General features: G+C 40.5%; 1 protein-coding gene and 1 pseudogene across 1 annotated transcript; both read right to left on the bottom strand.

The window, feature by feature from the left end:
• Positions 1-5,740: 5,740 nt before the first annotated feature.
• Positions 5,741-7,584, bottom strand: LOC133021089 (amine sulfotransferase-like). Its single transcript, XM_061087855.1, has 6 exons — positions 7,431-7,584; positions 7,089-7,297; positions 6,811-6,937; positions 6,346-6,440; positions 5,953-6,127; positions 5,741-5,859 (listed from the first exon to the last, which is right to left on the bottom strand). The coding sequence occupies exons 1-6, from the start codon at positions 7,582-7,584 to the stop codon at positions 5,741-5,743; spliced, it is 879 nt and encodes a 292-aa protein (XP_060943838.1).
• A 3,360-nt stretch (positions 7,585-10,944) lies between these two features.
• On the bottom strand, positions 10,945-12,871 carry LOC133020986 (amine sulfotransferase-like; annotated as a pseudogene).
• Between the last annotated feature and the right edge of the window lie 4,611 nt (positions 12,872-17,482).

The raw sequence follows: 17,482 nt of genomic DNA, 5'->3' as shown, positions 1-17,482 counted from the left end.
CGGCCTGCAGGTCCATCAGGCTTTAAATAAACACCCCTGTAACATAGGAAGCAACAGAAGAGGAAACACAGATAGAACAAAAAGATTCAGAAAGACAGAAAATGGCATAGGACTAAAAGTTCCTGCTTTTTTTAAAACCCCAATATCACTGGTCAGTATTGGGTCCTTTGCTTTATCTTTTTTTCTGTTCTTTTCCAACATCTGTATATCTTTTGACAATAAAAACAATGCAACTCTATCCATATCCATATCCATAATAATCTTCCCACCTGACCCACTTCCAGGTCATGACCCAAGCTCAGAACAACATTGCTTTAGGGCTCACACTGATTTCTGGGCCAATACAAACTGAAAACCTAAATTGGGACACTGGCCTCTGCTACACGGGGTCGTATCAGCAAAAGAACGAGCTGTCATCTGTCAGCACTTAATCAATCAATCAATCCAAATGTACCCTTGTTATACGTTTCATCCGTGAATCGTGTGAAACAATGGGAAATAATCAAGCAACAGTGATACGTAAAATAAAGGAGTTGCTGAAATAAAGTGGATAAAATCAAAGATAAGGTCAAGGACACGCTGCGCTCCAGTGGCCCAGACCTGTCCACCTCGGAGTGACATGTCTGCGGCTGTCCAGCCCTATGATTAATGACCAGAGAGATTCCCCTGGTCACTCACTGCACCTCCGCTCTATCGACGCCCGTCCACCTCTCACTCCTGATGGTCTGCAGCCCCCTCAGGACCTCACAGAGCCGCCAGCGCTGAACTGTACATCTCCTCAGACAACGTGAAAATCAAACATGTAATGATATCAGTGTTAATCGGTTTGCCCTGCTTTGTTGATTTATGTGTCACATTAAGTCAGTGGTACAGAGGGTTCTCGACAATGCTTATCTGTACATTGATTTGGTAGATTTACTCAATCATTGTACTTATTAACTGCTATTTACATAATTGTTCTTGACTTGAGTATTTCCATTATAATCTCTGCTTTGTTAAATTTACAGTTATTATGTATATTTTGCAGATAATGTCTCATACAAGACTTACTATACCAAAAATTTTTAAAATAAAAATAACTAAATACATTTTTTTGTTGGTTTGTGTATTTTTTGTGAGTAAGATTACACAGAACAATTGACTTGGTGGAAGGATGGAAGATGGTTCAAGAAAGAACCGCTTAAATTTTGGTTGAGGCTCAGTCTCATTGTTTGTATTGTTAATTATAGTTTAGTTGAACATGCATATCAATTATCCACAACACTCAGAATGCCTTGAATTTCTTTAAATTTTTCACAATAAAATTTATAAGGACAAAATTGTCACAACAAACAATTGCACAGGGTGAAAACATCAATTCCCTGTCATTCCCAGGTGACAACAAAACTCAATCCACCAGTTAAAATAAACTCCCTGACGCTGCAGGGAAAGACTTGACGATGTGTTTCAACTCCGCGGCGATTGCAAGAACTGAAATCCCACCATAAGTCAGCACGGGCGTCGAGCTGACACATTAACCTCTGCGTCTCTGCACATCACAACATGCACTTAAAAGCCAGAGCAGAGGACCAGAGGCCATTATGTATTTTAAAAAGAGGGGCATGGTGAGCGGCCAGGTTATGCTCCTCTATTCTTCTTATTCTCCCTTCACCAGAGCGTTGGGTGTCAGTAGGAGATGGCGGCACAATGGAGGTGATCTCTCTGATCTCAGTGCTTCTATTGTGGCGGCTCGTATTATTAATGTTCATCTCTGAGAAAAGCCACGGCCTCTGTCTCGCTGCTCCTGCATCGCTCTGTCATTTTCTCTCTGCTGGACTTTCTCTCTTGTCTCTGTTGTACTTTATCTCTTTATGTCTCTGCTGTATCGACTCTGCCTTAAAAAAAAAAAAAAAAATTACACAAAGCACCAAAGGAAATTTAAATCCTCGGCCAACTTTCATTAGGGTCAGTTCTGTTGGAAAAAAAATCCACAGCAACATTCCCCTGTTGTTACAGTCTCATATTACACATTAGGTCTTGTTACTATCGCTGATCTTACATCTAATTTAATCCTTTTTAATCTTGTTTTTAATTCAGCCCAATTCTGTCTCATTATTCTGTTGATGTCTGTCATTATTTTGTCTTGTTTCCTTTTTTTTCTGTCTTTTCCTTGTGTCTAAACTTGTTTTTCCCTTGGCCGTGATTGAAAAAGCACTAAATCTATTTCATAATCTGTTTGAAATTCATAATCTTTTTCTGAAAGATAAAATTGTCATGCAGCGGAGGAAATAAAAAGAAATTATATAGTGAAAGTTTTCTTAAGCATTGACTAACACAGGAGGAAACATTCCACGTCAATATTGCTGGGAGCTGCTGCTACTAAAGATGAAAAGGAAGCAGAGCACAGGTAGACCTCCTTTCCCTGTAGAGGAGTTTTCCTCCCTGTTTTTGTTTTGTGTGTACCACAAACCTCTTCTTGCTGTCTTGCCATTGCAGTGTTTCATTTAGCTCAACACGCAGAAAAAAAATTCACAGTTGCATGTTGTTCCAAAGGATGTGAGAACCCAAACGTTCATGGCTATTTCCACGGCAGCACCCGGATGTTCAATGCACGTCATGACATCGCTCTATATGAATAGAGAAGAGGAAGACATAAGCACCTTCCTTCTGAGCCATATCCTGTCTGATGCAGAGTAATTTGAATGGCTTTTGATTGCATCCATTCAAATTGCAGAATATAGCGAGTTAGTGGGTTTTGTGACCAATGAAGAAGAGGCTTCACATGCACTCTGGTAAATAATCAAGTAGCATTTTGCCTCTTAATACCAGTGTCGGTCTCGTTCTCTGTGAGGCTGATAGAACACGTAGCTGCACAGAGGTAATATCTTTAAAGTTCTTCACAAAGTGCCTTCTCTTCAAACAACATTCCCACTGACGGGAACACTTTGAAGGTATGCTGCCCGCTCTCCATGCTTCTCTTTTTAAACACACACAAACAGGGGGGGGGGGAGCCGCGGTATCTGTGGTTCATTTATCAGCGGTACCGTGGGCCGCTCACGCCTTGCTGTGCCGTGCCTGGGGTCAGGCTTCCTTCACTGTGAACTCGGAGTAATTATTAACCCACTGGGATTGTCCAGCAGACCCCTGCTCATCTGGGAGCGCTGGGGGTCAAAGGTTATGACAAGGCAACACAGTGATGAAGAAGGATTCAGAGGGTGAAAACGGACAGAGGCTGAGGCCGACTGATGATTTAGGACCCAACTGGAAAATTGGATCACAAGGGCCGTGGATCACCGATGACACACTTCTTTTCTCTGTGCCAACATTTAAAGGAGAGTTCTGTCAATATATTCTATTTTTTCGTGTTGTTGTAACAAAAAAAGAGTAAAATCAACAATGAGCTGATTCTTTTATGAAGAGCTTGTTCCTCTGCAGCTTAATCAGCAGCACATTAAACCTATTTCCCACTCAAATTACCAACTAACACCAAAACTAGACACAATCAGCACTCACTCCGGGTCAAAGCTGTTTTTATCAGCAGTTATGTAAACATGACGCCTGACACATGACAGCACGGTGAGAGTGCACCGACTCCACCGCTGCAAAGTTGCAATGTCTAACTTTTGTGCCTTCTTAGCTGTGGTGCTAATGGTGGCAGCTGCACACTCAGGGACCGGAGTGCTTCACTGTGAGGACAGGAGCATCCGAAACAGTCCTGCATCAAAGCCGCACAGGTGGCTGCGCTGCGGGGGGGGGGGGGGCGGGGCTGTTGTTAAAGGCCCCAGTGGGACCATGAAGTCCAGTTTGTAATAGATTAATGTGTTGGAAGTTTTAGCACCGCCCACAGATTTTCACTTTGGAAAGTAATCCACGAGGGAGGTGCACTTACATGCATATGACATTTTGCACGATGTTGCAAAACTTGTGCCTGCGTTTTATTGCTGGAGCATCATGGAGCTGAACACGTTCTGAAGCTCAGTACTGATGGTTACTATATATATATATATATATATATATACGTTTAATGTTTGTTTAAATGCGCTTGACAGTTGGAGTTGGACTGTGTTATGAAAGTAAAAGTAGAAAGTAAAATAAAGAGTAATGTGAATTCTCTCATCTTCATCTTTAGTGTTAAAATATAATGAATTGTCTTAAAAGCCTCCCTGAGTCTTAGAAAGGCATCTTTACAAAAGGTTTTTAAATTTCACTTGATCTCACAGCTCATTTTAATCAGATTATAATGTTTTGTTAGATCTTGTTTTTACTTTTAACATTTTCATTGCTGTATCTCTGCTGTTATGCGGTGTGAGCTTCAAATCGTGTCTTATTGTTTGCTTTTGAATTTTTCATTCTTAACTTGTAATGCCCTTTGTCGCTGTGTTTTGAAAGGTGCTTTAAGAATAAAGCTTATTTTCTTTTCTTTATCTTTTCCAATGTTTTTCTCTTGCACTGCAACTTGTGTTTCCTTAACCTTGATTAAAAGGCCCTTAAGTTCAACAGTTTTTAATGTGCTTTATAAATAAATCCGACTTGACGTCTTCATCTCCAGCTGCTCTGGACTAAAAGTTTAAATGAATACTTTGATATTATTCATTGCTGTGATTTTACTTCCTCCATCATGAGTCCTGTATGTTCTCTCTTGTTAGTATATCTTCTCCAGATCCTTCCCTGAATGCTAATCTTTGGTCCGACTGACTCTATTTGAACTTATAACTAGACTAGACACTTCTAATAGTTATTATTTACGATGCAGTTATTATCTGTTATAGAATACCTGCGATTGATTTGACATGCATTCTACAGATGTTTATAAATTGTTATTTTGTATCACAGCTCTTAAAACAAACATAACTATAAATGATGACCAGTTCACTCAGCCAGACCCCCTGTGTGTGACATAACCTGGGAAAAGTGCTTTATTTTTTATCATGGGAAGATCAGTCACTGCATGTTCTCTACATAAAAACCCGCCACCTCAAACTGAAGGTTATTTATACTGCTGCTGTGACATTGTGGCCGGCAGAGCCTTTGTCAGGCAGCGCACAACGCATCTTCAAAAGATATTTGGGTTTTGTGGGGAATAAATCGAGTGGTTTGTCTGCGGCCCGGCTCTATATCATATTCAGCTAGCTTGTCGGTGCAACTGTGGTGGTGAATGGGCCACTAGAGGCCCAGTCACTGGCGGGTGGTCTGACACAGAAAGGTTAAATATGGTTCAGCCATGGACGCTCTCAAAGGGCCTCGCTGTTAAAAAAATAAGTTATGTGGGCTGTACGTCTTCACACAGTCAATAAATTGACAATACTGGCGGAGGGAGGCACAAGACTGTCCCAGAGCTGAACTTCATGGTTGACCGTCCAATTGAAGAAACGAGTCACAACAACTCTTGTTTCCGGTGGATTTATTGACAGCTCATCAAAGCCCTGGCTAGACAAGAGGTGTAAACTCACCACGATGACCATGTGTCTGTAACGGTTATGTTCACTGAACGACTTTTTGCAATAAACTTGAACCTTTCAGTGACAGCAGAGATGGAAGTCTACAGAAGTGTGTCAGTTTTCTCACGTATTTTATTTAGGCGGCGGCAGAAATCACAGAAGCAGATAAAAGGCTTGACAGATGAAAACAGAGGAGCCACACTTTTAGCATGAGCAGCAAAAAGAGATGAATTTCTTGCTCTGGTGAAAAGCAGTTGCAGTGTGGATCACTGAGGGAGAAAATCAGTCCCTGCAGTAAAGAGCGGAGCTGAATTGGAGAGCAGCTACTGACTCATCTCCCAGATGCAGCTCAGAGGAAGGGTCTTCATCTTTTCTTTGAAGACTTCATCAAAACGCTGATTCTGGGCCACTGTCAACTGATTCTTCCAGTCGCCCGCCACCCCTGTTCATGTAAAACAATTAGACTGCATGTTTTTTCGGTTTATACAATGTAAATAAAGAGTTTAACCAATGCAACATCACTGGGGTAACACACCTTTACGCATGGTTTCCTTCTTGTAGCGTTCTTTTTCGATGAACTCCTTATAGTTTGCATTGGGGTTGGTCTTCATGTTTTTGAAGGTGGAACTCTCCACTACACGATCGATGGCTTCGTCCGTCAAGTCTTGTCCAAGGAAAGAACAAAGCTTCCCAACTTCCCCTCTGAGGTCCTGTTAGTGGCAGATGTTTGAGAATAATTGCACGTCATTATTTTTCTGAATTTATAAAAATAATGTCTTGAATCCAAAATCTGCAGGAAGCATTCAACAGTTGTAAATCTGTAAAATCTTTCTGACAAACACGTGCATGATAAGGACTTTTATAAACTTTAATATATGCTTCTTTGTTGACTATTAGTTGCTGCAATAGACAAAACAATGTCACCAACCTTCAACATGTTCTCATACTGCACAAAATGGATGTTCAGTTGGTTCCGTGCTGCAGAATACTCACTCACATGATCAAACCATGCTCCCATGTAAACTGTTGAAGAAAAACATGTCAGAGCTGAAAGAAAAGTCGGTGAAACTTGTTACTACTCTAGGCTGTTTCATAAATACATACTATCAACTTTTTAAATCAAGATTCCTTAATACATATTTTCTACATGAATACTGGTTTCTTATTTTGCTGGAATTTCTTTCTTTAAGTTAAACTTGTATTAACACATTTTTTAAATGTTTCCGCAGCAAGTTGGCTGAATTGAAATTCGTCTTTTCTCACTGAGTGTGCAAATACACCTGAATAAAGGATGTTAATGCACGTAAGATGAATAGTTTGCCAGATATGCTTTCCACATACAGACAGACGTTTGTGGAGTTAATTGCTAGATAACTTGTTGCTGTGAACCTACCTTTCCCATCCAGGAACTGCTGGAAGAAATCCTCAAAGCTCTTTGGCGTTTCCAGTAAAACCCAACTGTGAGCAAAGTGATAGAGGGACACCAGGACATCCTTCGGGTTCCTCCAGACATAAACAGCCTATTGCCAAATAATATAAATAAAGCCTTGGCTTCAATTTTGTTGTCATAGCTCAACAAACATAAGCTTTTCTTTGTCAATTCATTCCCATATGAATGTCAAGAATATATGAAATTAATTCAGTTCATGAATACGGCAAAGTGCATATTACCTTGATTTGCTTGTCTTTCACTGCAAGGGGCAACATGTCAGGGGGGAGATGTGTGCCAAAGATCCGAGGATCTGGCCTTACTCGGTTCGGGTCATCTGCAGATCTTTCCTCCAACCAAGGAACTCGGATCCTGTTGCTGACATCTTCTGTCTGTTCTGGGTGGGCCTCATCCATGATCTGGACAACGATCTGTTGCATCCAAACTGTGCCTGCAGAGTAACATAGGTAAAATGAGCCCAGGAAGCACCTACCAGAGAAAGGTTTCTGTTACTAATCATTCATAGGATTTTGAATCTTTAGCATATTTTTGTTCACTTCCTGGTCGCAGGTTGGATTTTCTACCTGACTTGGGGTACGTGATGAGGATGACATCAGTTGGACGGAGCTCAAAATGCTGGAGAGTGTCGAGGTCGTTGGGTCGCAATTTGTCCTTAACCAGAAAGTTCCTCTTTTTGTACGTGAACAGGTAAGGGCTCACTAAGTCCAGTGAATCCATGGATCCTCAAGTAAAACAAAGGAAAGAGATTCATGAAGCATTTTTCTTTAAGTCACTTGATTTTACCTGCCTCATTAAAGATATCAAAGCGACTTTCACTCATACAAAGTTATAACCTGCTGACACCTCATTCTTTCACTGCTCTAAGATGCCAGCTGCACAAAATCTTCCTGCTATTGATTTAGCATTCAAGCAAGTACATCTAGTTGTTCTGTTCTTCTCTTATCCAATTAAATGTTTTTAGACTAACAGCACAGATTTTTGATCTCAAACGTGACTTTTAATCTTATTTTCATTGCACCAAACAACTCATTAAAGCAAAACTTTCAGAAACAAACACTTGCACATATAATCAATGTGAACACAACTACCCAAAATGCAGTGGTGTATAAAGTACTTGAAAGCCATACTTGAGTAAAAGTACAGATATCTTACTTGAAAGTGACTCCGGTAAAAGTAAAAGTCACCCGTCAGAAAATGACTTGAGTAAAAGTCTTAGAGTCGCTCATATTAAATGTACTTAAGTATCAAAAGTAAAAGTACAAGTACCAAAATTAAAAATGCTAAGTGCTTTTTATAGTAGGCCTATACAGACACAAAACAACCCAAAATTGTTCTCTTCAGGATTTATTTCAACTGACTGAAAAATTATAACAACACTATATATATAATGTATAATTTTACAAATTTTGAACCCAAGCTGCTGAGGTTAAAATAGTATTGGACAAGTGCATCTGAACTTCTAGAGACAAAAAAAAATCAATACAACAGAATAAACAAGTGCCTCTTGAGTCTACCTAAGAACACTAATAGACCAAAGTATAACCACTAAAAAAGTTTGTAAATATAACTAAACATGGACCTTTCATCAGTAGCAGGAGTGACACACAATGCCCCTCTTATGATAACTCAGCAAAGGGAAACTAGGCACACAAAATAAGATAGTTTCTCTTTTGTTAACAGCCTAGACAGTGCTAGTACAGAGAAGAAAAAACACTGGACACAGTCTGGTTTTGCTGCAAAATTTCAGACTGAACAAGGAAATAAATTATTGAAGACCAATGTTTTTTTGAATGCTAAATTACATCTACAAAATACATCCAATTGAATATCTTAAGTTGCAAATTTGGTTACAGTATTTTGGTGACTTTATTTTGAAGTTTATAAATGATCAGTGTCTTGCTTGACGGCACATCAACACTAACCTTTTGTGTCTAATAGCTGTATTTTGTAACTGCCTGTATACCTGCCCGCCAGCTTGTCCACGCATCTACATGTAAGCCTGTTTATTTATCATTAGACTTTCTTCACTGAATGGGCCTGCGGTTGTGTTTGCATTTGTTTCGAACACGGTGACAATACACCTGTAGGGTCTCTTGCCTGTAGGGACGGCAAAGTGAAGACACAACCCTGCTTGAAGTTGTACACATTAGCCAGTTTGTACAATACATATATAAAGACTCAACAGCTTCTAAGTTGTGTTGACTCAGCACAAAGGGCGACTAAGGATTGGAATTGGCAATATATAGATATATAATATCTTTGCAAAAATTATATTGGCATTATAGTGAGTGGAAAACTGGGCCTGATTACCCAGGGTTCCATTTTGCGAGGTCCATTAAAAAACCTGAATTGTGTGTGTGAATATGCAGTAGTCCATGACACAGTGTTTGTTTTTGGTTGTGTTGGCTGAAAGTTGTTTTTGCGTTTGCTTATATAATTGGTTGTGTTGTTTGTTTTTCCATCTCGACTTGTTTTAAATCTTTTTGTTTTGTTTACGTGGACGTGTAAGACTAAGTAGACACGGCCAACCAATGATAGTCTATTTGCCAGCAGTTTTTGTTTAAACCAAGTACTTCCAATATTTTCTTTAAGACAAGTTAACCACTTGCTGCTTCGAGCTATGTATTTATGTGCAGATGTTCACACGAAGCTGGAAAGGGAAAACAAATGTGAATCGAAAAAGGAATACCTTCAAAAAATCATGTAAAATCACCTAATAAAAGCCCTCAAAACGCCAAATCATTTGCCTGAATAATAATCCTTACAATTTCAGTAGGGCCTCACGTCTGTCAGTGCCTGTCAGTGCTCGGGCCCTAATAATAAAGACTGCAGGAGCGAGAGAGAGAGGTGCGCCATGCGTAAAGCTGCACGTTCCGCCAACCTCCGCTGCTCAAGTAACAAGCCAGTTTTGAGAATGTAAGAAGTAGAAAGTACAGATATTTGTGCTCAAATGTAGCGAGTAAAAGTAAAAAGTCGTCAGGAAAATCAATACTCAAGTAAAGTACAGATATGTGAAAAATCTACTTAAGTACAGTAACAAAGTATTTCTACTTCGTTACCTCCCACCACTGCCAAAATGACAGAAACCATCTTTGAGAGAAAATCATTTGACACAAGTATAAGCAGAAGCTATTGATAGAGCGAGACGAGGCTCGCTGTCACTGTGGAAGCACACTGACCGCTGCAGGAGCACAAGTGCTGCGACAATTCACACAATTTAACAAAAACTCAACTCAGCCAAAAGAATTAGAGGAGAAGTAGGACATATCTCAGTTGATGTGACTGACTGTGTCAGGAGCATGTGTTTTAAATCACAGGTTACATGTTGGGTAACAGGATTTGTCATAACAGGCTCTGGTTAATTGCGGGAGGTGAGTCAGGTCTGTTGCAGAGCTTTGCCAGCGGGTTTGCAAAAAAGGAACCGTGCAGGACTCCTGTGTGAAGTTCGGCTTGTCAGTGGGAAAAGTCACTTCACATGCTATCACCCTTACACAAATATAAGATTCATAAACATTTTTATCACATTAAGAGGTAATAACCTAGACAAACATCAGGAAATAACTGGGTTTGAACTTTTGCAATTTTATATCCACTGGTAGAAACCCTCAGCCTTAACCGGAAGGTAAATTTGCAATGTTAAGGATGTTTCTGCAGCAAGTAGAATATAAAGGACTGTGATCCTACACATAATGTATACACAAACATTTTGTGAACCAGCTACTGTTCATTTAAAAAACAAATCTCTCAGAACCTACCTTTGTCATCCATGACTTGATGAAATGAATCGTCAAAGCTCATCTTAGCCAAGACACCAGGAATTCCTCTGAGATCCTCCAATTATATCATTCAGCCTCTGGGTAAAATTGCACGCTAATACATGTACGCCTTGTGTCAATGTTAGCACACCTCAACTAGTACATTATATATCTTTTGAGTTGTTGGTGTTTGAATACTGCAACATGTAAACGACCTTGATTCACTTGAATTGACACATGTCAGGGGGAGAGAGCAGCCTTGGCTCAGAAAGATCATCTTACTCTTGTCCCCTGGGCCTGTACTACAAAGCAGGATTTGCGGTTATAGAGGTATTGGATATAGAGGCTCTTTTTCGAGTAAATCCATGTAGTTTGCATTGGGGTTGGTCTTCATGTTTTTGAAGGTGGACCTCTCCACAACATGATCGATGGCTTCGTCCGTCAAGTCTTGTCCAAGGAAAGAACAAAGCTTCACAACTTCCCCTCTGAGGTCCTGTTAGTGGCAGATGTTTTAGAATAATTTCATGTCATTATTTTTGCTGAATTTTATAAAACGGAATGTCCTGAATCCAAAATCTGCAAGAAGCATTCAGGACCTGTAAATCTGTCAAAATCTTTCTGACAAACACGTGCATGATAAGGACTTTTATAAACTTTAATATATGCTTCTTTGTTGAGTATTAGTTGCTGCAATAGACAAAACAATGTCACCAACCTTCAACAGGTTCTCATACTGCACAAAATGGATGTTCAGTTGGTTCCTTGCTGCAGAATACTCACTCACATGATCAAACCATGCTCCCATGTAAACTGTTGAAGAAAAACATGTCAGAGCTGAAAGAAAACATTCTAAAAGTCAGTGAAACTTGTTACTATTCCAGGCTGTTTCATAAATACATACTATCAACTTTTTAAATCAAGATTCATTAATACATATTTTCTACATCAGGTCTTCACAGTTTTTTTAGGCCAAGGACCCCCAAACTGGTGAGATGGAGCAGAGACCCCCTATTATATATATTGTGTAAAATTGTGTTTTATATTAAACTGGGCCTAGTGCCACGTATAAACATAGCTACCCTGTTATTGTGCATTCAATACTCAGATTTTCAAATAATACACAGGTTCATATATTCATGTATTTCTTATTGTGTGTTGGTGAATGTGTGCATTGCTGACTGAAAGATAACGTCTTCTGCCTCCATTTATCCGTTTGCTAAAATATGTCCGATTCATATTAATGTGTTTTTAAAGACATTTAAATTTGTGGAATAAAATTGGTTAAAAAAAATATTTAAAATTAGAAAATTAATAAAAACTGTCAAATCAACCAAATATTTTGCGACCCCCAATGCAGTACCTCCGCGGACTCCTGTTGAAGACCTCTGTTCTACATGAATATTGGTTTCTTCTTTTTGTGGAATTTCTTTCTTTAACTTAAACTTGTTTTAACACATTTTTTAAATTTTTCCACCGCAAGTTGATTGAATTGAGCTTTGTCTTTTGTCACAGAGTGTGCAAATACACCTGGATAAAGGATGTTAATGCACATAAGGTGAATGGTTTGCCTGATATGCTTTCCACCTACAGACAGACGTTTGTGGAGTTAATTGCTAGATAACAAGTTGCTGTGAGCCTACCTTTCCCATCCAGGAACTGCTGGAAGAAATCCTCAAAGCTCTTTGGTGTTTCCATGGGAACACAACTGTGAGCAAAGTGATAGAGGGACACCAGGACATCTTTCACTGCAAGGGGCAACATGTCAGGGGGGAGATGTGTGCCAAAGATCCGAGGATCTGGCCTTACTCGGTTTGGATCATCTGCAGACATTTCCTCCAACCAAGGAACTCGGATCCTGTTGCTGGCATCTTCTGTTTGTTCTGGGTGGGCCTCATCCATGATCTGGACAACGATCTGTTACATCCAAACTGAGCCTGCAGAGTAACATAGGTAAAATATTCATGTACATACAGATTGACCCAAATGAGCCCAGGAAGCACCCACCAGAGAAAAGTTTCTGTTACTAGTCATTCATAGGATTTTGAATCTTTAGCATATTTTTGTTCACTTCCTGGTCGCAGGTTGGATTTTCTACCTGACTTGGGGTACGTGATGAGGATGACATCAGTTGGACGGAGCTCAAAATGCTGGAGAGTGTCGAGGTCGTTGGGTCGCAATTTGTCCTTAACCAGAAAGTTCCTCTTTTTGTACGTGTACAGGTAAGGGCTCACTAAGTCCAGTGAATCCATGGATCCTCAAGTAAAACAAAGGAAAGAGATTCATGAAGCATTTTTCTGTAAGTCACTTGATTTTACCTGCGTCATCAAAGATATCAAAGCGACTTTCACTCATACAAAGTTATAACCTGCTGACACCTCATTCTTTCACTGCTCTAAGATGGCAGCTGCACAAAATCTTCCTGCTATTGTTTTAACATTCAAGCAAGTACATCTGGTGTTTCTGTTTTTTCTTTTATCCAATTAAATGTTTTTAGACCATGTAATGAAAAAATCGTATAATCATACTGTTCTATGTATTATCTCTGCTCATGCGTACCATGTGTGATCTGACAAGATGACAGTTGGTGACCTGCCTCATGGCAGATTTATCATGATCTTTATTTACTTGATTTACTAGTGTCTGTGACTTTCGTACTCCCTTCTCACACACAGACACACACACATTTCCCTTCACTTATATGCATAAAAGATAAACAAAACACATTTTTCACATTAAGAGGTAATAACTGAGAAAACATCAACGCTGCAAGAGCACAAGTGCTGCTAACAATTCACACAATTTAACAAGAACTCAACTCAGCCAACCGAATAAGAGGAGATGGAGGACATAACTCAGTTGATGTGACTGACTGTGTCAGGAGCATGTGTCTTAAATCACAGGTAACATGTTGGGTAACAGGATTTGTCATAACAGGTTCTGGTTTATTGCGGGAGCTGGGTCAGGTCTGTTGCAGAGCTTTGCCAGCAGGTTTGCAAAAAAAAGAACGTGCAGGACTGCGGTCTACAGTTCGGCTTGCCAGTGGGAAAAGTCACTTCACATGCTATCATCCTTACACAAATATAAGATTCATAAACATATTTATCACATTAAGAGGTAATAACCTAGACAAACATCAGGAAATATCTGGCTTTGATTTATTGCAATTTTATATCCCCTGGTAGAAACCCTCTGCCTTAATCTAAACACACATTAGCAAATGTTAAGGATGTTTCTGCAGCAAGATGAGTATAAAGGAATGTGACCCTACACATTATGAAGACACAAATATCTTGTGAACCAGGTACTATTCATTTCAGGGAACAAATCTCACTGAACCTACCTTTGTCTTCCATGACTCTTAGTCAAGATACCAGGAAATTCTCAGGGTTCCTCCAATCATACGTATGCAGCCTCAAGGTAAATTTGCACGTTCATGAATGCACGACTTGTTTCAATGTAACCACAGCTCAACTGCTATTCTTTTGAGTAGTGTGTGCTTAAATACTGCAACGGATTAACAACCTTGATTTACCTGACTTGCAACATGTCGGGGGGGGGGGGTTCTCAGAAAGATCATCTTACTCTCGTGCCCTGGGCCTGTACTACACGGCAGGATTTGCGGTTACAGAGGTATTGTCAGGTTTAACTCAGTCCTACGAATCTTGTTTACTTCTCATCGCAGTAAATCAACATGATAACTGATGGAGAACGGCTAACCAGCTCCGGAACAGGCTAAGTTGGAGACTAGAGATCAACCCATATAGATAAAGCCCCTTTTTGGTATTCTACTTCTTTTACTTCAGTGTCTGACTTGTTTACAACCCTCATTGTGCATTGAGAGTTGTACAGGACAAATGTCATGTCTAGTACTACACAGCCCATCTGAAACACCAGAGATTTTCTGCTTAATAACATATAAAGGCAAACTGTTGATATGGGTTGTTTTTACCTCTGACATGGCAAGTCAAATGTTTTGCAAGGGTTGCAGGAAGTGGACAGAGTGTGAGTGTTTGTCTTGTGTTTTTGTGTGATGGGCCAGGGGGCCCAAGGAAGCTGTGAACGGGATGGGGAGGAGTTATAAAGCCCGGGAAAGAGGTCCCTGGCCCCCTACTGCAGCCTTGTTCACATGAGAATCAATCTGGTGCCAGTGTTTGATGTGAACCGCAGATAAAAGGGACGAAGCAAAGAGTGACAGCGGGGATATGGAATGATAGGGCACACACAGACAGGGAGATTAACAGGAAAGAGAAGACAAAAAATGTGGAGCCAGGTTTACCAATGAAGGACAAGGATATGATGCGTGAATGATGTGGGACAAGCATCATCATGTATACAGGTACGGAAAAGGGAGGTATGCAGATGCTGGAGGCAAAAAAATCAACTCAACCCAAATGATTGACAGAAACATGTAAGTAGGAGGACAAACTGAAAGAGAGACACAGTCTTTCGGTCAGAAGGACACGACCCATCAATCACTGAGACGTTGAAGGCAAAAAGAAGGTTCAAAACCACCAGTGTGGTGACGCCAGGAACTAGCATTAGCATCACAAAGCTAACTGCATTATCATCATCACCATTATCATGAAAAATGGAAATCATATTGAGTTTGGAGCAAAGCCTTCAGTCGGACAACTTTCGATTAAGGATTCACCCCATATAGGAATATGGAGTATCCATTGTTCTGCATTTTTGGTTCTTTGTTGTAAATTGAAAGAATAAATATATGAACTAACAAACGCACAGTGTGAAAGGAAGATATTGTTAAAATTAACATAAGAGCACGGTAATAAATCAGAATCCTCCTTTTTAAACCGTTATGATCAGAGCTGAGAACTCGCCGGTTGTCATGCTCCTCATGGAGCAGTGTAGGAATGTTGTTTTTTTGTAGTGAGCTGAACAGAACAGAGCTCTGAAATCTCAGGCTGCACTGGAACAATGAGAGGTGGAGTGAACGTCTTCGGGGTCTGTTCTTGTTTTTATTTCAGTCAAAACAGGTTTGGACATTGTTGTTCTTTCTGCTAATTAAGCTGTTAGAGTAAGGGGCTGGTCTGACAGGGCCCTTCTTGGCAGGGAGGCAGAGAGTCAATGGGCCGGAGCTGAACAGGAGACATTTATGAGCTGCCTTAAGCCATTGTTTCCCCCCACCGAGGATCTTTTCAGGCCAGCCGCCTCTGTCTCGGTGACCTGTACAATGAGAAGAATGCCACTCTGAGAACCCAGAGCCGGCCACAAAGAGTAGCCCCCGCGGAACGAGGATTTCACGGCACTGGGCCGAATCCGGACACTGCCAAGATTCCACAGATACTTCTCACTTCTTCAGATCATCAGACACCCCAAGCCACCCTGTGTGTGTGTGTGTGTATACATATTTTTGTATACTTATTTCCAGTATCAACACTGACCTTGCCAGGACCAGTAGATCTGATTGGGACGAAAGCCCAGTTCTAATGAAGCAAAAAGTCATTTCTGAGGTCCTGGCTATGGTTAGAGTTAAAATGTGAAACTTTTAGAGTTAGGCATGAACTGGTCATGGATAAGGGTTTGGAAGAGGTTTCGGTTTGGCTGTTCACAACTGATGTGTTGGGACATACTATTGGTGATCAATGGATGGGCCTATATGGGTATCCAAAGCCTGACCACATGTCTGGAACTCAGTCTCCCAGGGTCCTTTACTTCTTCGCACCTTGGTGTGAAACCTACCCCTGGACCCAACTTTCAACCGTTATTTGTCACTGTGTGCCTCAGGACCAATAAGGTCACCAGAACAATAAAGCCACCTCTCTTTGTTATTACTTCTCATGCAGGACAGGTTTGCCATTCCGCAAGATCTGATCAGTAGTTTCACAACAACCTGTAGCCACAAACCAGCACGACAGCTTCCCTGGCCTTCAAACCGCACCAACCAGACCTTTACTCCTCTGTTCCCATGGACTGGAAACAAAACTGGCCTGGTTAAACTTAGCTACACAAAAGACTGTTATTTGATTAGTGTGATGTTTTATAAGTTAGATCTGTGGTGCTGTGATATTTTGGTAATAAGTTATTGAAATATAATGTTAGTTATTTTATGGTCTATCTTTCCATGCAACTAAACACTTTCTTTAAACTGGGACCAGCATCGCACACACACACACACACACACATACATCTCCCCAAACTTAACACAAACGTGACCTCAGACATGGGGTTTACCCATTCATTTGTATAATGGCCACAGTTGCCATTTTTAACCACACACAAACACACAAGTTTTACCAAGTGCAACAAAACAAACTTCCTCCAAATATCTCCTGCTGTCTTACTAAGTCCCTTGGAAAGTTTCTTCCCCATCAAAGTATTCTCCTAAAAATCTAAATTCCAATTCATGAACCCAGAAATCTGATTGGGGCATTAATAGACAGAATGGTCTCCTCAGTTTCTCCAGCAGCAGTTGCGTGAGACACCTGTTCCTGTTACAGAAACTGTTGCCCAACCTTGCAGATTAAACAGGTGAGATTAAGGCAAAACTCTGGGCAGCTTGCACAACATCCTGTAAGACAGGCTACAAACACCCCGTCTGTGAATGTGTAAATGTGTGTGATGTATGTGAGTGTGTGTGTGTGTGTGCATGGTCCATTTGATGGTCATCCAAGCGACTCTGTGTGTTCCCTTGGACTGCGAGGCAGATCCGCACTCTCTCGCCGAATCACACAGTTCTGTTGCTGGCCTGAAGACGGATTTGTGATCTGCATCATTGTTGTTGATGCAGAAAACTTTCTTTTTTCAAATTGTGGTTTTCTAGTGACTTAAAACAAACCATTTCTGTGTCAACACCACCTGCTTGTGTCTTATCACGGTGCCAGTTTCTGCTCCTTTAGCAA

The sequence above is a fragment of the Limanda limanda genome, chromosome 15, assembly GCF_963576545.1.
Source record: "Limanda limanda chromosome 15, fLimLim1.1, whole genome shotgun sequence".
In the NCBI taxonomy this organism is placed as follows: domain Eukaryota; kingdom Metazoa; phylum Chordata; class Actinopteri; order Pleuronectiformes; family Pleuronectidae; genus Limanda; species Limanda limanda.
This window is presented reverse-complemented; position numbering and strand designations above follow the sequence as displayed.

Bases quoted from the DNA above. Each gene is read 5' to 3' on its own strand.
- LOC133021089 (XM_061087855.1), bottom strand. From the start codon at position 7,584: ATGGATTCACTGGACTTAGTGAGCCCTTACCTGTTCACGTACAAAAAG. The intron at 7,298-7,430 runs GTAGAAAATCCA...GTTACTCTGCAG, and splicing joins CATCACGTACCCCAAGTCAG to GCACAGTTTGGATGCAACAG. The intron at 5,860-5,952 runs GTGTGTTACCCC...TTACATGAACAG, and splicing joins GAAGGAAACCATGCGTAAAG to GGGTGGCGGGCGACTGGAAG.